This window comes from Salmo salar, chromosome 20, assembly GCF_965601325.2.
Source record: "Salmo salar chromosome 20, fSalSal1, whole genome shotgun sequence".
Taxonomy (NCBI): Eukaryota; Metazoa; Chordata; class Actinopteri; order Salmoniformes; family Salmonidae; genus Salmo; species Salmo salar.
The window spans coordinates 78357484-78384983 of record NC_138310.1 but is presented as its reverse complement, the minus strand read 5'-3'; the positions used below and the strand labels follow the sequence as shown (position 1 = coordinate 78384983).

The 27500-nt window shown below is 45.1% G+C and overlaps 1 protein-coding gene across 11 annotated transcripts in view; it reads left to right on the top strand.

The window, feature by feature from the left end:
• Positions 1-27500, top strand: part of robo2 (roundabout, axon guidance receptor, homolog 2 (Drosophila)) — a 596024-nt gene that overhangs the window by 465075 nt on the left and 103449 nt on the right. For all 11 annotated transcript variants that reach the window (XM_082966746.1, XM_082966741.1, XM_082966750.1 and 8 more), the window contains exons 3-5: positions 12806-12963; positions 13971-14091; positions 14444-14582. In XM_082966746.1, the coding sequence (XP_082822872.1) occupies positions 12806-12963; positions 13971-14091; positions 14444-14582 (418 nt within the window). The remainder of the gene's footprint in view (positions 1-12805; positions 12964-13970; positions 14092-14443; positions 14583-27500) is intronic.

Below are 27500 nucleotides of genomic sequence, written 5' to 3'. Positions count from 1 at the left end.
GTGTTTCAGGTAAATAACTAGTCTGATCTGTAGATTATGGGACTATGTCTGATCTGTAGATTACGGGACTATGTCTGATCTGTAGATTACGGGACTATGTCTGATCTGTAGATTACGGGACTATGTCTGATCTGTAGATTACGGGACTATGTCTGATCTGTAGATTACGGGACTATGTCTGATCTGTAGATTACGGGACTATGTCTGATCTGTAGATTACGGGACTATGTCTGATCTGTAGATTATGGGACTATGTCTGATCTGTAGATTACGGGACTGTGTCTGATCTGTAGATTACGGGACTATGTCTGATCTGTAGATTACGGGACTATGTCTGATCTGTAGATTACGGGACTATGTCTGATCTGTAGATTACGGGACTATGTCTGATCTGTAGATTATGGGACTATGTCTGATCTGTAGATTACGGGACTGTGTCTGATCTGTAGATTATGGGACTATGTCTGATCTGTAGATTACGGGACTATGTCTGATCTGTAGATTACGGGACTATGTCTGATCTGTAGATTATGGGATTATGTCTGATCTGTAGATTACGGGACTATGTCTGATCTGTAGATTACGGGACTATGTTTGATCTGTAGATTACGGGACTATGCTGATCTGTAGATTACGGGACTATGTCTGATCTGTAGATTACGGGACTATGTCTGATCTGTAGATTATGGGATTATGTCTGATCTGTAGATTACGGGACTATGTCTGATCTGTAGATTACGGGACTATGTTTGATCTGTAGATTACGGGACTATGTCTGATCTGTAGATTACGGGACTATGTTTGATCTGTAGATTACGGGACTATGCTGATCTGTAGATTACAGGACTATGTCTGATCTGAGTGGCTTTCTATATGATTTCTCTTGATCAGAGAGAGGCTGGACAGCTGAACTAGCAGAACAAGTAGGCCTCAATTAAATTCAGTACCCTATAAATTATTATCCCCAACAGGCATCACAGCGTCCTCCAATGCACAATCTCAGAACTCCTTCATGTGGCATTTCTAGGAAAGATGTTATTTCCATCGACTGCTCAGGTCGAACCACTCCAATTCGTTGAACAAAATGAATACACATTCTGAGTCAGACAGTGATTTTAATGGCCCTGAGCAGCTCAAATGATGAGCTCTTTTATCTGTATACATCTGGATGGGAATCAATGTTGCCACTTTCTCTAGTAGACTCAATAATGCAGGATTTCCCAGCTGCTCATGGAGTAGTAGTGCCTGTTTACCAAGTGTTTTTACTCAAAGCATAATGTTCACCTCTCAACATGTCTTATTATCAACCAACAGCTGGCCCTGCCATGCCACATCCTTCCTCATTAGACAGCATTGCCCAACATCCTCTCCTCTCCTCTCCTCTCCTCTCCTCTCCTCTCCTCTCCTCTCCTCTCCTCTCCTCTCCTCTCCTCTCCTCTCCTCTCCTCTCCTCTCCTCTCCTCTCCTCTCCTCTCCTCTCCTCTCCTCTCCTCTCCTCTCTCTCCTCTCCTCTCCTCTCCTCTCCTCTCCTTTCCTTCTTCCTCTTCCTCTCCTTTCCCTCTCCTCTTCTCTCCCAGTCCTACCAGGCACATTCATCTACTCAGTCACTCAGTATACTTGGATGCATCTCGGTCAGTCTGTCAGTCTGTCTCTCTTTCAGTCTGTGTGGTGGAATTGGCAGGAAATCTCCTCTGCGTCTTTCCCCCTCCTTCCTTCCGGCTCTAAAGTGTCCATTCAGGGCTGAGCGGGAGGCGAGCATCAGCACAACCCAGCCCTATCCCTTATCAGGCCAGGCAGAAAGGGCCATGGGCACATTGTTCCTCTGTATCAGCCAGCTCCAGTTACCGCACGCTCTGCACATCTGGCAGCCGCCGCACAAACACTGCAAAACAGGCAGGCAGAGGGAGATGCAACACAGTGAAAACTGAAGTGGCCACCAAAAGATACAATTTCGGGGAAATAGATGCATCTTTAATTGTAGTGCTTGTTAATTATAGAGCGCTGTGAAGAGAGAAAAAATGTAGCGGCTCATCGCTATTTATTATGCAAATGTATTCCATTTTAGTCACAATTAAGTGATTAGAAAGCTGTCGTTCTCTTTCTCTCTTTCTTCTCTTTGTTCTTCCTGTCTTTTTCTTTGCTTTTCAGCATATTACTGTAATGAAGCCATTACTTCTCCAAGTGAATTTTAATGAGTTTTTAACTAACATTTTAATGAGCCATACATTACCATAAAGCATGGAATAGCCTAAATTGAATTTGGGGATTGTACATTGGAAGGATGGGGGGTGGTAAGAGGGGATAGGTTCATTAAATAGTTCATTATTTTATTTTTCCATCACACTGTATTCCATGGTATGGGTGTCCAGTAGAATACCCTGCCTGGTACTTTCTGTCTTCTGCCATTACAGTGCTGGCCAGCGGGGGCCTCATTAAGCCAAATTAGGACTGCTGGGTGAAAAACGATCTTTGAAGGAGGACTGTGTTAATGAGTGTTTGTTTAGGCCCTGTGTACAGATGCAGGGACACCCTCACAGCGTGGGGCAGAGTGTGATGGAATGTGCCACCTCCCCCTCCACTAGTTAATTGACACCCTCTGTCTCCTCTCTCTCTAATGTTTGACCTTCTGCCTTGTTCCTCCTCTCATCATCTCCTGTTGTGTTGTCTTCCTCCTCCTCTACCCTCTACCCTCCTCCTCCTCTACCCTCTACCCTCCTCCTCCTCTACCCTCTACCCTCCTCCTCCTCTACCCTCTACCCTCCTCCTCTACCCTCTACCCTCTTCCTCCTCTAACCTCCACCCTCTTCCTCCTCTACCCTCCTCCTCCCCCCTCCTTCCCCTCCTCCTCCTCTACCCTCCTCCTCCTCCCCCTCCTTCTCCTCCTCCTCCTCCTCCTCTACCCTCCTCCTCCTCCCCCTCCTTCTCCTCCTCCTCCTCTACCCTCCTCCCCCTCCTTCTCCTCCTCTACCCTCCTCCTCCTCCTCCTTTACCCTCCTCTTCCTCCCCTTCCATCTCCTCATCTACCCTCCTCCTTCTCCTCCTCTACCCTCCTCCTCTACCCTCTTCCTCTACCCTCCTCCTCTACCCTCTACCCTTCTCCCCTCCTTCTCCTCCTCCTCCTCTACCCTCTTCCTCTACCCTTCCTCTCTTCACTCCACCTTTCATCACACTTGCCTTTCTCTCTCTCCATCCCTGTTTATAACCCCATTAAAATATGTACATATCATCCCTGGCTATAACCCCATTAAAATATGTACATATCATTGTCATATCACAACCTGTTTTCTCCAGCACCATATCACAACACTCCATATGATATGATTTCCATATTTCCTGGGTCTTATCTGGTGGGCTGACAGGTTTATTTAGGACACCCTGGCTGGTCATCTGCAGATAGGAGGACATGGGGTGAATTACATGATAGGATGAGCTGCATAATGCATCCATCTATATAGGTAGACCATAGAAACAGGTAGAGAGGAATGGGAGGGAGAGAGGAAGAGAGAAAAGGAAATGGAAGAGAGAGAGAGGAGAAGGAGGATGGGGAAAGATAGATGTTGAGAGAGAAAAGAGATTCATAGATTCACAGTGTTTAATAGTCACATTCACAGTGTTTAATAGTCACATTCACAGTGTTTAATATACACATTCACAGTGTGTAATAGACACATTCACAGTATTTAATAGTCACATTCACAGTGTTTAATAGTCACATTCACAGTGTTTAATAGTCACATTCACAGTGTTTAATAGACACATTCACAGTGTATAATAGACACATTCACAGTGTTTAATAGTCACATGAACAGGGTTTAATAGTCACATGAACAGGGTTGCAGGTGTGATTGCAGGGTACAGTGAAGATCTTAGGCTCCAACATGCAGGACAAATGAAATAAAACAATGAACATTGTAGTAAAAACAAAACAAAAATAGAAATAGAAATATCACTATATACATTATCACAACTGTAGCAGTGATGAATAAATACATGTCTATTGAGGTGGAGGCAGAGTAAAGACTGTTGAGGGGGTTGGGGGGGAATCACCATAGGGGGAGCAGCAGTCAGAGTAAAGACTGTTGAGGGGGTTGGGGGGGAATCACCATAGGGGGAGCAGCAGTCAGAGTAAAGACTGTTGAGGGGGTTGGGGGGAATCACCATAGGGGGAGCAGCAGTCAGAGTAAAGACTGTTGAGGGGGTTGGGGGGGAATCACCATAGGGGGAGCAGCAGTCAGAGTAAAGACTGTTGAGGGGGTTGGGGGGGAATCACCATAGTGGGAGCAGCAGTCAGAGTAAAGACTGTTGGGGGGTTTGGGGGGAATCACCATAGGGGGAGCAGCAGTCAGGGTAAAGACTGTTGGGGGGTTTGGGGGGGAATCACCATAGGGGGAGCAGCAGTCAGAGTAAAGACTGTTGGGGGGGAATCACCATAGGGGGAGCAGCAGTCAGGGTAAAGACTGTTGGGGGGGTTGGGGGGAATCACCATAGGGGAGCAGCAGTCAGAGTAAAGACTGTTGGGGGGGTTGGGGGGGAATCACCATAGGGGGAGCAGCAGTCAGAGTAAAGACTGTTGGGGGGGTTGGGGGGAATCACCATAGGGGAGCAGCAGTCAGAGTAAAGACTGTTGGGGGGGAATCACCATAGGGGGAGCAGCAGTCAGAGTAAAGACTGTTGGGGGGGTTGGGGGGAATCACCATAGGGGAGCAGCAGTCAGAGTGAATGACCATTGAGGGGGTGGGGGGAATCACCATAGGGGGAGCAGCAGTCAGAGTAAATGACCATTGAGCGGGTTGGGGGGGAATCACCATAGGGGGAGCAGCAGTCAGAGTGAATGACCATTGAGGGGGTGGGGGGAATCACCATAGGGGAGCAGCAGTCAGAGTAAATGACCATTGAGGGGTGGGGGGACCAAATTAACTTCTATGGGCTACGTGGGACACTAGCATCCCACCCGCGGTACACACTATCAACAGCCAGTGAAATATCAGGGCGCGAAATACAAAACAGCAAAAATCTCATAATTTCATTTTCTCAAACAATCAACTATTTTACACCGTTTTAAAGATAAACTTCTCGTTAATCTAACCACATTGTCCAATTTCAAAAAGGCTTTACGGCGAAAGCATAAAATTAGATTATGTTAGAACATAAACTTCACAAGAAAAACCACACAGCCATTTTCCAAGCAAGTACATGCATCACAAAAACCAGAAATACAGCTAAAATATTCACTAACCTTTGATGACCTTCATTAGATGGCACTCATAGGATTTCATATTACACAATACATGTATGTTTTGCTCGATAAAGTTCATATTTATATCCAAAAACCCCAACCCCAGGCGCGTGATGTTCAGAAAATGTATTCCCACCAAAACTTCCAGTGAATGAGCACATCAGTTTACAAAAATACTCATCATAAACGTTGATAAAATTTACAACAGTTATTGAAAGAATTATAGATATACTTCTCCTTAATGCAACCGCTGTGTCAGATTTTCAAATAGCTTTATGGAGAAAGCACATTTTTCAATATTCTGAGTACAGAGCTCAGCCATCAAAGCAAGCTATACAGATACCCGCCAGGTTCTGGGGTCAACTAAACTCAGAATTAGTATTATAAATATTCTCTTACCTTTGCTGATCTTCGTCAGAATGCACTCCCTGGACTCCTACTTCCACAAGAAATGTTATTTTTGTTCGAAATACTCCATATTTATGTCCAAATACCTCCTTTTTGTTCGTGCGTTCAGATCACTATCCAAAGGCATAACGCGCGAGTGTAAATCCAGACACGAAAAGTCAAATAGTTCCATTACCATTCGTAGAAACATGTCAAACGTTGTTTACAATCAATCCTTAGGGTCTTTTTAACATAAAACGTCGATATTATTCCAACCGGACAATAGCGTATTCATTACAGAAGAAAAAGAAGGAGCGGCATGCCAAATGTGCCTGCACAGTAAACAACTCACTGGTACCAAGCAGTCCACTCATTGACTGAGCGCCTATTTTCTGCCCAGTAACAGGAGAAGGATGAAACACATTTCTAAAGGCTGTTGACAGACAATGGAATCCTTAGGAAGTGCAACGTGACCCCACAGACACTGTAGTTTCGATAGGGATTCAAAAGAAGTAATTCAATTCTCAGATTTCCCACTTCCTGGTTGGATTTTTCTCAGGTTTTTTCCTGCCATATGAGTTCTGTTATACTCACAGACATTATTCAAACAGTTTTAGAAACTTCAGAGTGTTTTCTATCCAAATCTACTAATAATATGCAAATATTTGACTCTGGGCTCGAGTATTAGGCAGTTTACTCTGGGCACGCTTTTCATCCGAAAATGAAAATACTGCCCCCTATACCTTAAAAAGTTAAAACAATACAAATAATGATATACATATTAACAACTGTAACAGTGACGCATGTCATTGGGTTGGGGGGCAGAATAAAAGTCAGTGAGGGGAGGCTGTCCCTAAGGGGAGCAGCAGGTAAGCTAAGCGAACGTCGAGGGAGTGTGGGGGGATAATATCCATAGGGGGAGGAGGGGGTGGAGTGGTGTGGGGGTGGGGGTGGGGGGGTGGGGGGGGGGGGTGGAGGAGGACGCTAGAGGAGGAGGCCTGTCACCAGACAGACCGGCCATATTTGTGCAACTGTTTCTCTGTGCTGACCTCTGACCCCATAAAGGGATATGAGGGGGTAATTTCTGCATCTGGATAGGGGGAAGAGGTTACCACTAGCCAGCTGGCCCAATGAGCTGTCTGGAGTTACACAGAGATCTGCCACTGAGACAAATGGAGGCCCTTTCTCTACACCACGCTGCACCCTGCACTACATTATACTGCAGCCTTCAGCGTCTACAGCCAGTAATACAAAACACTAATATGACTCCACAGATAGCTCTAGTATTTTTTGTGTAAAGTGACAGATATATTGCCTCTCTTGTCTAAAGGCACATAGTGGCATTGTAATAGCACTCTGGATGGATAGAGCAGAAAAAAGCACTTCTTCCAAAGCACTGAATGAAATGCTGCTATCATAGCTCGGAGCTAGCTATTAAAATACACTCCAGGAACGGTATGTGTGCAGTGTTCTTTCCTATCAGTGTGTGAATAGGAGGTGGTGGTGGTGGGGCTGGATGGTGGTGCTGTAGAGTGGAATGGCTCCAGGTCTGAACAGCAGTGCTGTGATCCCTGTGTATTTCTCAGCCCTGACCTGTCTGGAAATGTATGCAGGGAGAGGGAGCCCTTTGCTGCATTTGATAGGAAAGAAATGTAATAACAAATAAATCTCTCACATGAGTAATTCAGATGGATGCCCTGTGGCTTTAAGAGAGGATGTGTACAGTTCAGTGTGTGTGTTTATGCTTGTGTGAGTGTGTGAGTGTTTGTGTTTTTTTTGTGTTTGTGTGTGTGTGTGTGTTTGTGTGTGTGTGTGTATGTGTGTGTGTGTGTGTGTCTGTGTGTGTGTGTGTGTGTGTTGTGTTCATTTGCCTCTATGAATGTGTGTTTGTGTCTGTCTGTGTGTGTGTGTGTGTGTGTGTGTGTGTGTGTGTGTGTGTGTGTGTGTGTGTGTGTGTGTGTGTGTGTGTGTGTGTGTGTGTGTGTGTGTGTGTGTGTGTGTGTGTGTGTGTGTGTGTGTTGTGTTGTGTTGTGTTCATTCGCCTCTATGAATGTGTGTTTGTGTATGTCTGTGTGTGCATGGTAGTGTAGTCATATACAACAGGAGGTAGAAGGTTTAGACACCAACCTGTAGCATTGTGACAGAGAGCCTTAGTGAAACAGCGGCAAACACAGTATGCTTGCTGGATGGCCCAGTCAAGGCTCCCCACTCATCTTGCAAGACATCGTGTGTCATACTCCAGTGACTAATATTCTGGCTTGTAGGAAAGGGGGCCCAGAATCTGCCTCTACACCCATCTCTGTGTCTGTCTCCACCCACCACTCTGTAATTATGCTACAGTAGGTTGTAGTGTTGCTGGATGTTTGCTGAGTCTTCTGTATGGGTGAGAGTGAGAACACAGAGTTACTAGAGGTAGACTAGGAGTGAGAACACAGTTACTAGAGGTAGACTAGGAGTGAGAACACAGAGTTACTAGAGGTGGACTAGGAGGGAGAACACAGAGTTACTAGAGGTGGACTAGGAGTGAGAACACAGTTACTAGAGGTAGACTAGGAGTGAGAACACAGTTACTAGAGGTGGACTAGGAGTGAGAACACAGAGTTACTAGAGGTAGACTAGGGCAGCAGGTAGACTAATGGTTCTACAGTCTCTCTTCCCCACTCCACCACCGTTCCACAGTCTCTCTTCCCCACTCCACCACCGTTCCACAGTCTCTCTTCCCCACTCCACCACTGTTCCTCAGTCTCTCTTCCCCACTCCACCACTGTTCCACAGTCTCTCTTCCCCACTCCACCACTGTTCCACAGTCTCTCTTCCCCACTCCACCACTGTTCCACAGTCTCTCTTCCCCACTCCACCACTGTTCCTTAGTCTCTCTTCCCCACTCCACCACTGTTCCTCAGTCTCTCTTCCCCACTCCACCACTGTTCCTCAGTCTCTCTTCCCCACTCCACCACTGTTCCACAGTCTCTCTTCCCCACTCCACCACTGTTCCACAGTCTCTCTTCCCCACTCCACCACTGTTCCACAGTCTCTCTTCCCCACTCCACCACTGTTCCACAGTCTCTCTTCCCCACTCCACCACCGTTCCACAGTCTCTCTTCCCCACTCCACCACCGTTCCACAGCCTCTCTTCCCCACTCCACCACCATTCCACAGTCTCTCTTCCCCACTCCACCACCGTTCCACAGTCTCTCTTCCCCACTCCACCACTGTTCCTTAGTCTCTCTTCCCCACTCCACCACTGTTCCTCAGTCTCTCTTCCCCACTCCACCACTGTTCCACAGTCTCTCTTCCCCACTCCACCACTGTTCCACAGTCTCTCTTCCCCACTCCACCACTGTTCCACAGTCTCTCTTCCCCACTCCACCACCATTCCACAGTCTCTCTTCCCCACTCCACCACTGTTCCTCAGTCTCTCTTCCCCACTCCACCACTGTTCCACAGTCTCTCTTCCCCACTCCACCACTGTTCTACAGTGCAAGGCTCCTCTCTTCCCCACTCCACCACTGTTCTACAGTCTCTCTTCCCAGCTCCACCGCTGTCCCACCGTGCAAGTTGCAACTTGACTCTTTCCCCTTTAAGTTTGAAAGTTGCCTCAGCGCCAGGTGCAGAGCTGCCAATTTACTGTAATTTACCCCCTTCTGCTGCTACCCTCCACCTACCCCTCTCCTGCTGCCTCCTTAGGTAGTTGGAGAAATAAATAAATGTGTCTGCCGAGGGCGGATTCATATTTTTCTGATATGTGTTTGTATAGCCTGCAGCCTGACTGACAGATGTAGCCTTTGCAGGCAGAAGGGTATGCATATATACATATGTAATATTATTCACCAGTAAGCACACTGGCAGGAATTTGGGCCTTCTACCTCCATGGGAGGTGAGGTGTTTTTGGAGGGGGAAGAGCTGGGGTTATCAGGGGGATAGAAATGCAATTACGTCTGACGTCTGCCCGGCGATATGGGCCTCCGTGCCCGTAAGCCCTGGAGTTAGAGCAAGAGTTCAGAACCTGTATATACACAGATCATACCAGACACACACACACACACACGCACGCACGCACGCACGCACGCACGCACGCACGCACGCACGCACGCACGCACACACACACACACACACACACACACACACACACACACACACACACACACACACACACACACACACACACACACACACACACACACACACACACACACAGCAAACACACACAAAAACCACACACTTTCACAAACTGCACACACATCCAAGAAATGTACTGCTAATCGGTAGTCGAGCAAAGGTGGTCAGTGGTAATCATCATGTAAGCAGAAATCCTAGAAAGATGCTTTGGGCGTTCTTTTTATTTGGTACAGGTTGTATCCAATCAGGATTGAAGGTCAGGATTTGAATGTGGGTGTGTTTTCCCTGCTCGTTTCTTGTACATGCATCTGTTCAAAGCATTGTGTTGTTATTACAGAACCCAGAACCAACACACAGAACATAATCCTCTCACCTGAATACACATCATCTGTTTGAATGCTTGTAGATGTTGGGAGCTCAGTGTTTGGAAGTGTGTCTGTTTGCAGGGGTGTGTTGGTTTGTTTGTATTGGGGGAGGGGCTTGGTAGCTTCTGCAATACTGTAGAACATAATATAACATACACTTTGTCTAGTAGATCTTGTTTCAATGTCTGGACAAAAAGCCCTTGGCCGCCACATTCAATAAAATAAATAAATGAACACAAACACAAATACCAGAACATCCCGGTGGTATGGTTTCAGACTGTAGGTCTCTGTTTGTGATGGAACAGAGGAACCAGGCAGGCTGAGGCCCCAGTCTGTCTGTCTGTCTGTCTGTCTGTCTGTCTGTCTGTCTGTCTGTCTGTCTGTCTGTCTGTCTGTCTGTCTGTCTGTCTGTCTGTCTGTCTGTCTGTCTGTCTGTCTGTCTGTCTGTCTGTCTGTCTGTCTGTCTGTCTGTCTGTCTGTCTGTCTGTCTGTCTCTCTCTGTCTTGCTGGGGCTGGCTAATTACAGCAGCTCTTTAGTGCAGAGTGCTGCATCCTAGCTGGACCAACAATAGGAGGGACCCCCACCGTAGCCACTGCTCTATATCTCTCTCCCTATCCTTCTCTCTCTCAATCCGTCTCCCTTGCTCCCTCTCCCTCACTCCCTCCAACCAGAGAGAGCAGCTCTCTTTGTGTACTCTCTCCTCCCAGTCTGAGAGGATTTCATTTGAATTCGTGTCACACAAAAGTCCCCCTATGTACCCCGTTTCCGTACCCTGGAAAATTGAGTTGAAAGCTCCCCCCCCCCCCCCCCCCTCTTCCCTCCCTCCCTTCCTAAATAAATAAATAAACAGACAATGGTGTAGTGGGCCTTATAGAGGAGAGGAGAGGAGAGGAGAGGAGAGGAGAGGAGAGGAGAGGAGAGGAGAGGAGAGGAGAGGAGAGGAGAGGAGAGGAGAGGAGAGGAGAGGAGAGGAGAGGAGAGGAGAGGACAGGACAGGACAGGACAGGACAGGACAGGAGAGGAGCGCACTGGGACCTATTATACCAGTCTAATCCAACCCCTTTTCCCTGTGTGTGTGTGTGTGTGTGTGTGTGTGTGTGTGTGTGTGTGTGTGTGTGTTTGTGTGTGTGTGTGTGTGTGTGTGTGTGTGTGTGTGTGTGTGTGTGTGTGTGTGTGTGTGTGTGTGTGTGTGTGTGTGTGTGTGTGTGTGTGTGTGTGTGTGTGTGTGTGTGTGCAGGCATGCGCCACAGGGAATTTGCACAAGAACCTGTGGTGCTGCCCTTAATTTAGCGCTCCTCAAACATCCCCTTCTTCTTCTTTTATCCATCACACATGTCCCCAGATACCGGCTGGAATCACCTCCCGACATGACGGAATTCCTCATTTGGAATTCTGTAGATTTGGTTTGGGTTAAGCAGGAAAATGTCAGCTTGAGTGCGCCCAGCATGTTCTAGAATGATCCCCAGTTTGTGGCTTTAACAAGCAGCCTGAGCTCTTAAGGTAATCTTTTCTCTGTGAAGCAGCTCTTTATATCTGTTAAGTGGTTCAGTGTTTTCTGTAACACTGCAGAGCACAAGGACATTTGCTAACATACACTGAGTGTACAAAACATTGATCTTTCCATGACATAGACTGACCAGGTGAATCCAGGTGAAAGCTATGATCCCTTATTGGGCAACACAACATTTTGAAGTGCCTTTGAATGGGGTATGGTAGTAGGTGCCAGCTGTACTGGCTTGTGTCAAGAACTGCAAAACTGCTGGGTTTTTCATGCTCAACAGATTCCCTTGTGTATCAAGAATGGTCCACCACCCGAAGGACATCCAGTCAACTTGACACAACTGTGGGAAGCATTGGAGTCAACATGGGCCAGCATCCCTGGTGAACTGTTTCGACACCTTGTAGAGTACATTCCCTAATGATTTGAGGCTGTTCTGAGGGCAAAAGAGGGGGAAAGGGGGGTGGGGGTGCAACTCAATATTAGGAAGGTGTTCCTCAGTGTAGAAGACACTGATACTGGTGTAGTCTCTAGTAACTAATGGGGGTTGAGGTGTGTTGTCAAGTGTTAACATGTGCAGCCATTGTGTGGTTGATAATGAGCAGGCCTGTTCTGTGTGTATGACCGAACACTAGACAGGCTGAGAGGGGATCGGTGTGACGAAATGGCTACCTGAGAGGGATTAGATAGTGGGGAACATTGTTTGCCAGACCATCCATGGTCAGTGTGTGTGTGTGTACTATGCCCATGGTACTGAGCAGTGCTGCGCCCCTGTGAGCTCTGTGATGTGAGTGACACCATGCTTCAGGGCATTCTATGTGTTCCTGTGAGCTCTGTGATGTGAGTGACACCATGCTTCAGGTTATTCTGTGTGTTCCTGTGAGCTCTGTGACGTGAGTGACACCATGCTTCAGGTTATTCTGTGTGTGCCTGTACTCCTGCCTCCGCTTGGACCTCCATTAACTCCAATCAGCTGCTACTTGTGCTAGACCAGTCAGATGAGATTTAACATCTCAGTTTAATACACATTAGGATGATGTCCCCATGCACTCACCACACACACATACACAGACATTGCAAGTCATTGCGTAAAGTGTTCACAGAGACACCTAAGTATTTGATCAGATAAAGTGTTTTGTCATTGCAAAGCCTTCTCCGCAGGCTCACCCTCCCTCTCTCTTCTCCCTCTTTCTCCTCAGTGCTGCGTGATGACTTCAGACAGAACCCTACAGACGTGGTGGTGGCAGCGGGAGAGCCGGCCATCCTGGAGTGTATCCCGCCTAGAGGCCACCCTGAACCCACCACCTACTGGAAGAAGGACAAAGTACGCATCGAAGACAAGGAGGACAGGATCACTGTAAGTACTACTACTAACTAGCCACATAATAGTAACTAACCATGTACTACTAACTAACCGCATAATACTAACTAACCATATAATACTAACTATCCATGTACTACTAACTAACTAACCATGTACTACTAACTAACCACATAATACAAACTAACCAGGTACTACTAACTAACCACTTAATATTAACTAACCATGTACTACTAACTAACCACATAATACTAACTAGCCACATAATACTAACTAACCACATACTACTAACTAACCACATACTAACTAACCACATAATACTAACTAACCATGTACTACTAACTAACCACATACTAACTAACCAGATAATACTAACTAACCACATACTACTAACTAACCACATACTAACTAACCACATAATGCTAACTAACCATGTACTACTAACTAACCACTTAATACTTACTAACCATGTACTATTAACTAACCACATAATACTAACTAGCCACATAATACTAACTAACCACATACTACTAACTAACCACATACTAACTAACCACATAATACTAACTAACCACATACTACTAACTAACCACATACTAACTAACCACATAATACTAACTAACCATGTACTACTAACTAACCACTTAATACTTACTAACCATGTACTACTAACTAACCACTTAAAACTTACTAACCATGTACTACTAACTAACTAACCATGTACTACTAATTAACCACTTAATACTAACCAGCCATGTACTACTAACTAACTCACTCACTCACTCACTCACTCACTCACTCACTCACTCACTCACTCACTCACTCACTCACTCACTCACTCACTCACTCACTCACTCACTCACTCACTCACTCACTCACTCACTCACTAATTAACCATGTACTACTAACTAACCACATAATACTAACTAACCATGTAACTACTAATTAACCATGTACTACTAACTAGACACTAACTACTAACCAACCCCTGGTCATAGGCCCGTATGAGGTATGTAGATCAACTTGTTTCCTTGTGTCCTCAGATCCGAGGAGGGAAGCTGATGATCTCCAACACCAGGAAGAGTGATGCTGGCATGTTCATCTGTGTTGGCACAAACATGGTGGGAGAGAGAGACAGTGAGACGGCCCAGCTGACTGTGTTTGGTAAGCATGAACGCCTGACAGTGTTCCCAAACGTGTTGTACAGTTTTTCACATACGTTTTCTCATGACCCACCTATTAAACAAAATCCTTTACATACAGTAAGCCACTGAAACAGTCAACGTTGCATTATACTGAACTGAGCAACTCTATGACTACTGCTCTGTCTCTGTCTCTGTCTGTCTGTCTGTCTGTCTGTCTGTCTGTCTGTCTGTCTGTCTGTCTGTCTGTCTGTCTGTCTGTCTGTCTGTCTGTCTGTCTGTCTGTCTGTCTGTCTGTCTGTCTGTCTGTCTGTCTGTCTGTCTGTCTGTCTGTCTGTCTGTCTGTCTGTCTGTCTGTCTGTCTGTCTCTCCAGAGCGTCCCACCTTCCTGCGTCGGCCCATCAATCAGGTGGTCCTGGAGGAGGAGGGGGTAGAGTTCAGGTGCCAGGTGCAGGGAGACCCTCAGCCCAACGTACGCTGGAGGAAGGATGATGTTGATGTACCCCGTGGGAGGTAAGACCCAATAAACCAACCAATCAACCAATAAATCAACCAACCAATCAATAAATCCATCAAACAACCAACCAATCAATAAATCCATCAAACAACCAACCAATCAATAAATCCATCACACAACCAACCAATCAATAAATCCATCAAACAACCAACCAATCAATAAATCCATCAAACAACCAACCAATCAATAAATCCATCAAACAACCAACCAATCAATAAATCCATCAAACAACCAACCAATCAATAAATCCATCAAACAACCAACCAATCAATAAATCCATCAAACAACCAACCAATCAATAAATCCATCAAACAACCAACCAATCAATAAATCCATCAAACAACCAACCAATCAATGAATGAATCTATCAAAGAACCAACCAATCAATCCAACAGAAAGTGCCATACAGAAAAATATTGAAATAAATATACACTACTGTTCAAAAGTCCTTGTTTTTAAAAGAAAAGCTAAAATGTTTGTCCATTAAAATAACATAAAATTTATCAGAAATACAGTGTAGACTCTGTAATCGAACACACAAATGCTGATGCTCCAGATACACAACTAGTCTGAAGAAGGCCAGTTTCATTGCTTCTTTAATCAGAACAACAGTTTTCAGCTGTTCTAACATAATCACAAAAGGGTTTTCTAATGATCAATTAGACTTTTAAAATAATAAACTTGGATTAGCTAACACAACGTGCCATTGGAACACAGGAGTGATGGTTGCTGATAATGGGCCTCTGTACGTCTATGTAGATATTCCATTAAAAATCTGCCGTTTCCATCTACAATAGTCATTTACAACATTACAATGTCTACAGGACATTTCTAAGTGACCCCAAACTTTTGAACGGTAGTGTATATTCTATAATACCGCTGTCGTCCCTTGGCCCCCCTTTGACTGCTCCATCAGCAGTACTGAGTGGTTGATCCTGTATAGTTGAGGTGCCAGCCTGGCCTTCTCTACCACACTGTAGTTTATATAGACTAACTCAGGACGAGTGATCAATGTCAGAATGTCTCTCTATCTCTCTTTATCTCTCTTTATCTCGCTCTCTCTCTCTGTCTAATGATAACTCTACAGGAGAGACAGGACTGCTGCCAGCTCTCTCTCACCTGCCTGTCTCAGCCTGCCAGCCAGCAGGAATTAAACAGGACCATTAGGCTGTTCACAACACTCATTAACCACACAGGGTAACCTGCTAGCAGCTAGACAAACACACTGTGCCCCCATAGCTCTGTCTGTCAATCAGTGGTCAGCCAAGGGAGACAAAGTGGTCTCATTGTCCATACCCGAGGCCGGAGTCTGCAGACAGACGGACAGACAGATAGGCAGGGTATCTATGAGTGTGCCAACTGAGGACATGACCCTGGGAGTGTGTGTGTGCAGGTGCAACTGTACAGGTGAGCCCTTGGCACGTAATCCCACAATCACATGACACAGCAATAAACCTGTTGGCCCTTTCTGAGAAAGAGAGAAAAACAGAGCGAGTCACACTGGCCCTGTGTGATGTGTATTTGTCATTGTTTATACAGAATACTGTACTACTCTGTTTCCTGTCAAATGTCTTTTCTTCAACTAGTGCCAGCAGTGATGGTGTTCTTGTTTTGTGTTCTATTGTCCCTCTGCTCCCTCTGCCCCACTGTGTCTCAGTCACTGCACATAGAGTCAACAGCAGGGCTGTGTCACTACCAGGCTTCAAAGAGACTGGCCTGTCCAACGTTAGGGTCACTCACTGCTAAGGTCACCACATTAAACACAGACTAATGGACGTTTGTCAAGGCTAGCTGCTAGCTGCTCTGTTTGTGTCTGATAAGGTCAGGGTTCATAGGGTAGGGTTCATGAGCTGAGCCAGACCAAATAGACACAACTAACTTACTCGCTCATGTCTTTGACGTAACTATGGTTCAGGAAATTAGATATTATTCATTATGACACATTCAGTAACAGACTCATGAGTTTAGTAACATAAGATAAATCCTGGAACACGATTTTCTCAGTTGCTTCTTCGTTTCCTGTGTCTTGCCTTTGAAGTCCAGTTATATTTGGAGGAGAAAGTACTGAACATGGGAAGCAAAGGTAGCTGAATGATTAGATGTTCACGATCACAGTGTTTGTAATTACATTCCCATGTTGTATTTGTTTCCAGTCTATCTGTTCTCCTTTGAAGCAGACTGGATGAAAGTGTGAAGACTGGATGAATGCGTGAAGGGTGTATTATTTGAAGTTGGACGTTCTCTGCAGTCTTAGTTGTCTTTGGGAGTGAGCAGTCGTTTTATTGTACAAGTCAGTATCTTTCCCCACTCCGCAGCTTATCTGCAATTACAACATCAAACACACTGCCTGTCTGACAGACAGAAACTCAGGGTATTCCAGTTTGCCTGCAGATAATGATGCACACATTTTCCCACCAACATACATTCAGTGCCTTCAGAATGTATTCATTTATTAATACTTGTTCCACATTTTGTTGCTACAGCCTGCATTCAAAATGTATTAAATGCATGTTTTTCACCTCAGCCATTTACACAGAATACCCCATAATGACAAAGTCAAAACATGTTTTTAGTAATTTTTGCAAATGTATTGAAAATTAAATACAGTAATATCTTACTTACATAAGTAATCACACCACAGACTCATTACTTTATAGAAGCACATTTGGCAGTGATTACAGCTCTGAGTCTTTCTGGGGATGTCTCCTAGAACTTTCCACACCTGGATTGTATAACATTTGCATATTTAGCGTTCCAAAATTCTTCAAGCTCTGTCAAATTCTTGGTAAGAACTCCTGTGTAGATTTGGCCTTGTGCTTTAGGTTATTGTCCTGATGAAAGGTGAATTCATCTCCCAGTGTCTGGTGAAAAGCAGGCTGAACCAGGTTTTCCTCTAGGATTTTGCCTGCACTTAGATTAATTCCATGATTTTTTAATGAAAAGCATACCCAGAACATGATGCAGCCACCACTATGCTTGAAAATATGGAGAGTGGTACTCAGTAATATATTGTATTGGATTTGCTCATCACAAGACATTGTATTTCGGACAAAAAGTTAATTGCTTTGCCACATTATTTGCAGTATTACTTTAATGCCTTGTTGCAAACAGGATGCATGTTTTTTAATGTTTTAATTCTGTACAGGCTTCCTTTTTTCACTCTGTCAATTATGTTCATATTGTGGAGTAAATACAATGTTATTGATCCATCCTCAGTTTTCTCCTGTTTTAAAAACTTCTTTGGGATTGGTGTCCCATCCATGGGACAGTTGAGCTAATGTAGACTAATGCAATTAGCATGAGGTTGTAAGTAACAAGAACATTTCCCAGGACATAGACATATCTGATATTGGCAGAAAACTTTAATTCTTGTTAATCTAACTGCACTGTCCAATTCACAGTATTTACAGCTATTACAGTGAAATAATACCATGCTATTGTTTGAGGAGAGTGCACAATTTTGAACATGAAAAGTTATTAATAAACAAATTAGACACATCTGGGCAGTCTAGATACAACATTTTGAACAGAAATGCAATGGTTTGTTGGATCAGTCTAAAAATGTGCACATACACTGCTTTCATCTAATGGCTAAAATCTAAATTGCACCTGGGCTGGAATAATACATTATGGCCTTTCTCTTGCATTTCAAAGATGATGGTACAAAAAAATACAAAATAATGGTTGGTTTTTTCTTTGTATTATCTTTTACCAGATCTATTGTATTATGTTCTCCTACATTCCTTTCACATTTCCACAAACGTCAAAGTGTTTCCTTTCAAATGGTATCAAGAATATGCATATCCTTGCTTCAGGTCCTGAGCTACAGGCAGTTAGATTTGGGTATGTCATTTTAGGCGATAATTGAAAAAAGGGGCGGATCCTTAAGAGGTTTTAAAATCACCATTGGCCTCATGGTGAAATCCCTTTGCTGTGTCCTTTCTCTCAGGCAACTGAGTTAGGAAGGACGCCAGTATCTTTGTAGTGACCGGGTGTATTGATACGTCATCTAAAGTGTATTTTATAACTTCACCATGCTCAAAGGGATATTCAATGTCTGCTTTTTTATTTATTTTTATACATCTAGGTGTCCTTTTTTGCAAGTTATTGGTAAAACACCATCTGTGTTTGAAATGTACTGCTCGACTAAAGGAACCTTACAGATAATTGTATGTGTGGGGATGAGGTGAGGTAGTCATTAAAAAGTCATGTTAAACACTGTTATTCCACACAGATGGAGTCACTAAATGTAACACCAGAACCAGAGCCAGCCCTGAAAGATGCAAACATGCTGTATGTATGTGCCTGTGCTTGTGGGTAAGGCTGATGTGCATGTTGGCTTAATGTGTGTGTGTGTGTGTGTGTGTGTGTGTGTGTGTGTGTGTGTGTGTGTGTGTGTGTGTGTGTGTGTGTGTGTGTGTGTGTGTGTGTGTGTGTGTGTGTGTGTGTGTGTGTGTGTGTGTGTGCGTGTGTGCGTGTCAGTGGTGGAAATGAAGGAAATGAAAATGAAAGATCCCAAAAGATCAACCACTTTGAGTGATGTGAGGAGAGGCTACTGTTTACTGTTCATCAGAAAAGGTTACACTGTCCTTATTAATATGATAAGCTGCAGAAAGAAAGACAATTAGATCCCCCCTTCTCTCCCTTTCATACATGTCTTGCTGCCCCCACCCAGCCTGTTGGCATAGACTAGAGCATGGTGTGTGTGTGTGTGTGTGTGTGTGTGTGTGTGTGTGTGTGTGTGTGTGTGTGTGTGTGTGTGTGTGTGTGTGTGTGTGTGTGTATGTGTGTTTCAAAGGATGATTGCTGGAGCCTCAGCTGAGTAAACAGCTCTTTAATGTGCTCAGTGGCTCTAGCTGCCTCTCAGGCAAACACAGACACTGGCACACAGACACAGGTCCTGGCATGGGGTAAAGCAGGGATAGGGTGGTCAACAGAGGCCTAGTAGCACATTTACAAGGTTGTAGTGTATGTTGTTGTATTAGGGTAGGGTAGCTTTAACGCTGGTATAAGACGAATATGGTGTGAACTAGACCTGTAGATCTGTAGAACTTGTGTATAACTTCCATATGGCTGGAAGAGGGAGGTTTCTATACATCATTCAGTAATATGGAGAGGACGGAGCTCATGGAAATCAGTCTGCCACATCTGCAAGCCAGGATGGGAGGAACAGAGAGGAACAGAAATTCAGAGAGATTCAGAAGAGTCAACTATAGCGAGCTCCAAATCCCAGAGAACGGACTTGGACATGGTGTGTTTTTATCTCCCAGCTCTCTCTGTGTGGCCCAAATCCCTTTCTCCCTCTCTCTCCCTCCTCTCTCTCCCTCCTCTCTCTCCCTACCTCTGACCCCTGTGCCCTCATCTTATCTGAATCCCACCGGCCCAGAAGCCCATCTGTATTCAGACTCAGTCCCCCTGACCCCAGAGCTACAGCCCCCCAATACCCCACACTGCCTTTCAATATCCATCCTTTCCTTTCTAATATAGCTTTGTCTCTGCATGTGTATGTGCGTGCTTCTTCATATGTGTGTGTGTGTGCATGCGTGTATGCGTGTGCGTGTCTGTGTGTGTGCGTGTGTGTGACAGAGTTGTGGTGGGTGACATGATTCTACTGAGCTATTTACTTTAACTTCCTATTCTTGTATTATTTCTGTTTGTTTTTACATTGTTGAAAAGGAACCTGTAAGTAAGCATTTTGTTGGACAGTGTATACCATGTTTTAATCCTGTAAAAATGACTAATAAAAGTGGAAAATTCTCTTAGAGAGAGCTGTTAACGACATTGCTGTTACCAACATTGCTGTTAACGACAGTGTTGTTAGAGGGTGTTGTTAACGACAGTGTTGTTAGAGAGTGTTGTTAGACAGTGGTTTTAGACAGTGTTGTTAGACAGTGTTGTTAAAGACAGGGTTGTTAGACAGTGTTGTTAAAGACAGTGTTGTTAGACAGTGTTGTTAGACAGTGTTGTTAACGACAGTGTTGTTAGAGAGTGTTGTTAACGACAGTGTTGTTAGAGAGTGTTGTTAGACAGGGTTGTTAGAAAGTTTTGTTATTCAGTGTTGTTAGAGAGTGTTGTTAGACAGTGGTGTTAGACAGTGTTGTTAGACAGTGTTGTTAAAGACAGGGTTGTTAGACAGTGTTGTTAAAGACAGTGTTGTTAGACAGTGTTGTTAAAGACAGTCTTGTTAAAGACAGGGATGTTAGACAGTGTTGTTAAAGACAGGGTTTTTAGACAGTGTTGTTAAAGACAGTGTTGTTAAATACAGGGTTTTTAGACAGTGTTGTTAAAGACAGTATTGTTAAAGACAGGGTTTTTAGACAGTGTTGTTAAAGACAGTGTTGTTAAGACAGGGTTGTTAGACAGTGTTGTTAAAGACAGTGTTGTTAAGACAGGGTTGTTAGACAGTGTTGTTAGACAGTGTTGATAGACGGTGTTGTTAAATTAAAGACAGTGTTGTTAGACAGTATTGTTAGAAATTGTTGATAAAGACAGTGTTGTTAGACAGTGTTGTTAGAGAGTGCTGTTCGACAGCATTGTTAAAGACAGTGTTGTTAGACAGTGTTGTTAGAGGGTGCTGTTAGACAGTGTTGTTAAATTAAATACAGTGTTGTTAGACAGTGGTGTTAAAGACAGTGTTGTTAGACGGTTCTTAGAGAGTGCTGTTAGACAGTGTTGTTAGACAGTGTTGTTAGACAGGGTTGTTAGGCTGTGTTGTTAGACGGTTCTTAGAGAGTGCTGTTAGACAGTGTTGTTAGACAGTGTTGTTAGACAGGGTTGTTAAAGACAGTGTTGTTAGACAGGGTTGTTAAAGACAGTGTTGTTAAAGACAGTGTCGTTCAATTAAATACAGTGTTGTTAGACAGTGGTGTTAAAGACAGTGTTGCTAGACGGTTCTTAGAGAGTGCTGTTAGACAGTGTTGTTAGACAGGGTTGTTAGGCTGTGTTGTTAGACGGTTCTTGGAGAGTGCTGTTAGACAGTGTTGTTAGACAGTGTTGTTAGACAGGGTTGTTAAAGACGGTGTTGATAAAGATAGGGTTGTTAGAGGGTGCTGTTAGACTGTGTAGTTAGACAGTGTTGTTAAAGATGGTTTGTTAGACAGTGTTGTTAGAGGGTGCTGGTAGACAGTGTTGTTAGACAGTGTTGTTAGACAGTGTTGTTAGAGAGTGCTGTTAGAGAGTGTTGTTAAAGACAGTGTTGTTAGACAGTGCTGTTAGAGAGTGCTGTTAGACACTGTTGTTAGGGAGTGCTGTTAGAGAGTGTTGTTAGACACTGTTGTTAGAGAGTGCTGTTAGACAGTGTTGTTAGACAGTGTTGTTAGACAGTGTTGTTAGAAGGTGCTGTTAGAGTGTTGTTAGAGAGTGCTGTTAGAGAGTGTTGTTAGACAGTGTTGTTAGACAGTGTTGTTAGAAGGTGCTGTTAGAGTGTTGTTAGAGAGTGTTGTTAGACAGTGTTGTTAGAGAGTGCTGTTGGACAGTGTTGTTAGAGAGCGCTGTTAGAGAGAGTGTTGTTAGAGAGTGTTGTTAGACAGTGTTGTTAGACAGTGTTGTTAGAGAGAGTGTTGTTAGAGGGTGTTGTTAGACACTGTTGTTAGAGTCGGTGTTGTTAGACAGTGTTGCTAGAGAGTGCTGTTAGACAGGAGCAGCAATGTTGACCCTCAGTTTTCTGTCATTCTTCAGCTCCGCAACTCAGCAGAAAAAAGCATGGCATGCTACGGCTTCTGTCTCCATTACTTCCACTGATATATATATATATATATATATAGATACATCTGGTATTCATGAGTGTGATGGTGTGTGTGTGTCATCCTGTGCTAGCATTAGACTGAATCTATTATACTGTGAGTGCCTACAAAATAAAGTCAGCCAGTTAAATGAAAGACATACTGTAGCAGAAAATAGCAGAGAACTATACAGGGTCTTTAATTAGGAAGTGGATACAGGTCATCTGTAATGTACCAAGTGTATAGATAATTTAGCCTCATCTCTGACGGGAAAATCTTCAAATGGCGCCTGTCTCCTTCATCTCATGTGAGGAAAAAGAGTTTGAACATGTGAACACGGGGCCTCCCGAGGGACGCAGCAGTGTAAGGCACTGCATCGCAGGGTTAGGGGAGGGGATGGCCGGCCGGGATTTCCTTGTGCCATCGTGCTCTAGCGACTCTTTGAGGCGGGCTGGGCACTTGCAAGCTGACATCGGTCGCAAGCTGGACGGTGATTCCCCCGACACATTGGTGCGGCTGGCTTCCGGGTTAAAGAGAGCAGTGTGTCAAGAAGCAGTGCGGCTTGGCAGGGTCGTGTTTCAGAGGACGCACGGCTCTCGACCTTTGCATCTCCCGAGTCCGTACGGGAGTTGCAGCGATGAGACAAACCTGTAACTACCAATTGGATATCACGAAATTGGGGAGAAAAAGGGGTAAAAAATATAGATAAAAAAAGAGCATGTGCCCTTTGTCTCTCTCTCTCACACACACACACACACACACACACACACACACACACACACCACACACACACACACACACACACACACACACACACACACACACACACACACACACACACACACACACACACACACACACACACACACACACACACACACACACTGTCAGTGAGTGGTTCTTTGCTATAGAGTTTTTCCTGCTGTATCTTCCTGTAGCGTTTCAGCGTCTGTTCAAAACCACTCTGACAAACTGTAAAATGCCTTGCTGTGGTTACCATGGTGCTTTGGGTAATGGCAGTCCTCTAGGTAGAAGATGCACAGACCAATTTTCCTGACTTCATTTTCCCCTTGGAGAAAATTTGTTGCAGTATCATAGACACATTTTAAAATGATGTTTAAGAAAAGGACAAGAACAATATACTGGGGTCAGCTAACCCTAACCTAAACCATTAGGGGATAAATACATAACTGATCTTAGATCAGTGTCTAGGGGTAATAGCACTACACTCTGCATGGTTGGTAGACAGCAGACTACAGCTACGGGACAAGCCAACCATTGTGAGGGGAGAAGAGGTGAAGGAGTGGGATGAGAGGGAGCAAGGGAGTACAGCTCTGCCCTAGAGCCCGACAGAGGGAAGATGAGAAGTGATAAGGCTGGTTAATTGATTCCGTCCTGCAGTTGACAAGCTCTCAAAAGGTTACCTGGCTGCTTGGATTAGGCTCAGGTAGAGCCTCAGTCAGAGTTTGTGAAACAGGATCACTCTGCCCTGTCTATCAGAGCAGAGGAGAGAGGGGACCTTGTCTCTGAGCTACAGCCACACAGTCAGAGTCAGGAGAGGAGAGGAGAGGAGAGGAGAGGAGAGGAGAGGAGAGGAGAGGAGAGGAGAGGAGAGGAGAGGAGAGGAGAGGAGAGGAGAGGAGAGGAGAGGAGAGGAGAGGAGAGGAGAGGAGAGGAGAGGAGAGGAGAGGGAGCTGTCCTCAGTCCCATACCTGAAACCTGGGAGACTGACTCATTCATGTTACTGTACAGCATCTGTACAGCACCTCACACACACACACACAAGGACAGATAAGGAATGAGTAATTCAGTACGACACCACACATACACTTGACCACACACACACACACACACACACACATGTGATAAGAAGCTCTCACAGTGAGACAGCAAGGACACTTCAGGTGACACACAGATGAGTGTTTGAGAGATCTCCGAGTCCCTGTGTGGTGTAGAACTACTGTAACACTGTAGAAACTCACATCTCCAGCAGCAGCAGCACAGTTTGGAACTCAGAGCCCACAGTCCAGTACTCAGTATAGTCTTATCTATGTGGACCCTGCCCTGTGTATCAAACACCTCAACCATCTGGACCCTGCCCTGTGTATCAAACACCTCAACTCTGTGGGCCCTGCCCTGTGTATCAAACAACTCAACTATGTGGGCCCAGCCCTGTGTATCAAACACCTCAACTCTGTGGGCCCAGCCCTGTGTATCAAACACCTCAACTCTGTGGGCCCAGCCCTGTGTATCAAACACCTCAACTATGTGGGCCCAGCCCTGTGTATCAAACACCTCAACTATGTGGGCCCAGCCCTGTGTATCAAACACCTCAACTCTGTGGGCCCAGCCCCATGTATCAAGCACCTCAACTCTGTGGGCCCAGCCCTGTGTATCAAACACCTCAACTATGTGGACCCTGCCCTATGTATCAAACACCTCAACTCTGTGGTCCCTGCCCTGTATATCAAACACCTCAACTATGTGGACCCTGCCCTGTGTATCAAACACCTCAACTATGTGGGCCCAGCCCTGTGTATCAAACACCTCAACTCTGTGGGCCCAGCCCTGTGTATCAAACACCTCAACTATGTGGACACAGCCCTGTGAATCAAACACCTCAACTATGTGGACCCAGCCCTGTGTATCAAACACCTCAACTCTGTGGGCCCAGCCCTGTGTATCAAACACCTCAACTCTGTGGGCCCAGCCCTGTGTATCAAACACCTCAACTATGTGGACCCAGCCCTGTGTATCAAACACCTCAACTATGTGGACCCAGCCCTGTGTATCAAACACCTCAACTCTGTGGGCCCAGCCCTGTGTATCAAACACCTCAACTCTGTGGGCCCAGCCCTGTGTATCAAACACCTCAACTCTGTGGGCCCTGCCCTGTGTATCAAACACCTCAACTATGTGGACCCTGCCCTGTGTATCAAACACCTCAACTCTGTGGTCCCTGCCCTGTGTATCAAACACCTCAACTATGTGGACCCAGCCCTGTGTATCAAACACCTCAACTATGTGGACCCAGCCCTGTGTATCAAACACCTCAACTATGTGGACCCAGCCCTGTGTATCAAACACCTCAACTCTGTGGGCCCAGCCCTGTGTATCAAACACCTCAACTGTGGGCCCAGCCCTGTGTATCAAACACCTCAACTCTGTGGGCCCAGCCCTGTGTATCAAACACCTCAACTCTGTGGGCCCAGCCCTGTGTATTAACAAACCAGAAAAATGCTTCCTTGTCTTGGCATGTGTTTACATTCCCATCACTCGACATCTCTCTGCATATGAAAGCTAGTAACTTTGTGTAGGGGTGTGCATGGTACTGTATGATAGTGTATACTGTACAGTACAGTGTGTATTTCACTGTGAGTGTGTGTGTATTTCTGTGTGTTCTGTAGTTCAGAGCGAGGGAGAGGCCAGGCAGTAGGGTGAACTTGTCTCCTCTCCTCTCCACAGCCTTTCCATATTCCATGTAATTACATACCTAATCTAATAGAGAACACAGCTGTAGCCCGAGCCAGCTACAAGAAAGAGCTACTCTTTCCCCCTCTCTCAGTGTGTGTGTGTGTGTGTGTGTGTGTGTGTGTGTGTGTGTGTGTGTGTGTGTGTGTGTGTGTGTGTGTGTGTGTGTGTGTGTGTGTGTGTGTGTGTGTGTGTGTGTGTGTGTGTGTGTGTGTGTGTGTGTGTGTGTGTGTGTGTGTGTTTTACCCGCCAGCGTTTTCAGTGTTCTCGTAATCTTAGCTGATTTGTTCTAGGATGACAGATTGATTGAGTCACGTTTCCCTCTAAATACATTATCCACTAACCTGGGGTGCATTTAGATAAACTGATAGTTGGAAAAACCCAAAACAAAACACATGTTGTATGATGTTGGTCAATATGTTTCTGATTGCTGAGTGTGTCCATGCATGGATAGTCATGTGTGGGAACTTGTCAGAACAATACAGCTGTTTTCATTCATACCAACGATCACAATGGGCATCTGTGCCTTCCTGCATCCTCCCTAAACCCCCTCTTGTCTTCTGTCTCTTCCGCCCGCCACTGTCCCTCAGTCAAGAGTTCATCTTTACAGTGGTGTTGTTCCATCTCAGCCTGAGGCAGTGTAGGAGAAAGACTATTAGGTTGTTAGTTTTCCATCAGACAGGGTCATCTCAAATGGCACTGTGTCATTCCTTTGGAGGCCGCTCTCACTATTCAAACAATAATAGCTTTATTCCCCTCCCTACCTGCACACAGCCTGCTTTGCCCTGACTCCCATGTCTCTCTCCAAAACAAAGCATTTAGTCATGACTCAGTCAAATAATTGTTATGGTTTGTTTAAGGGCCAATGTGATACAGTAGGTAGAGCTGCCAGTCAGGGCGGAGGAATGCACTTCAATAAAGCTGCCTTTGAAATATTTGCTCAAGAAATGTAATAACATGAGGGAGAGAGGGAGAGAGGGAGAGAGAGAGAGAGAGAGAGAGAGAGAGAGAGAGAGAGAGAGAGAGAGAGAGAGAGAGAGAGAGAGAGAGAGAGAGAGAGAGAGAGAATTAGTTTAGCAGCTGCTGGTGGCACGGGGCCATCAGTACACCTTAGACCTGAACTGTGGGGCTGTGGGGTCTCTCAATAAAGAGCATTTGAAACATTTGCTCAGGAAATGTAATGACATGAGGGAGGGAGGGAGGATTAGTTTAGCAGCTGCTGGTGGCACGGGGCCATCAGTACACCTAAGACCTGAACTTTGGGGCTGTGGTGTCTCTCTACACACCACATCACTGTTCTCAGGTAGATACAGTATGGAGATTTTGAGTTTAAACGTAGACCAGGTTTCAGATTTTGGTGGAAAAATGTTGGTAGGAAGCAAGTATGGCTTGGTGCTTTGTCTCTTCAATGCTCTCTCTGACAGACTGGGTTCAGACTGTTGTTTGTCTGTCAGACAGCCTTCACACATCCCCAAACCCACCCCACCTAGTCCCCGCCAACTCAACACAACACTCACATTGTCATGCTAACCCCCTTTCCAATTACAGACCAGGGCAACAAATCAAACCAGCATCCTTCTCTTGTCAACTACCATACAACCCCCACAACCCCCAACCCCTCTCTCTCGCTTACACACACACACACACACACACACACACACACACACACACACACACACACACACACACACACACACACACACACACACACACACACACACA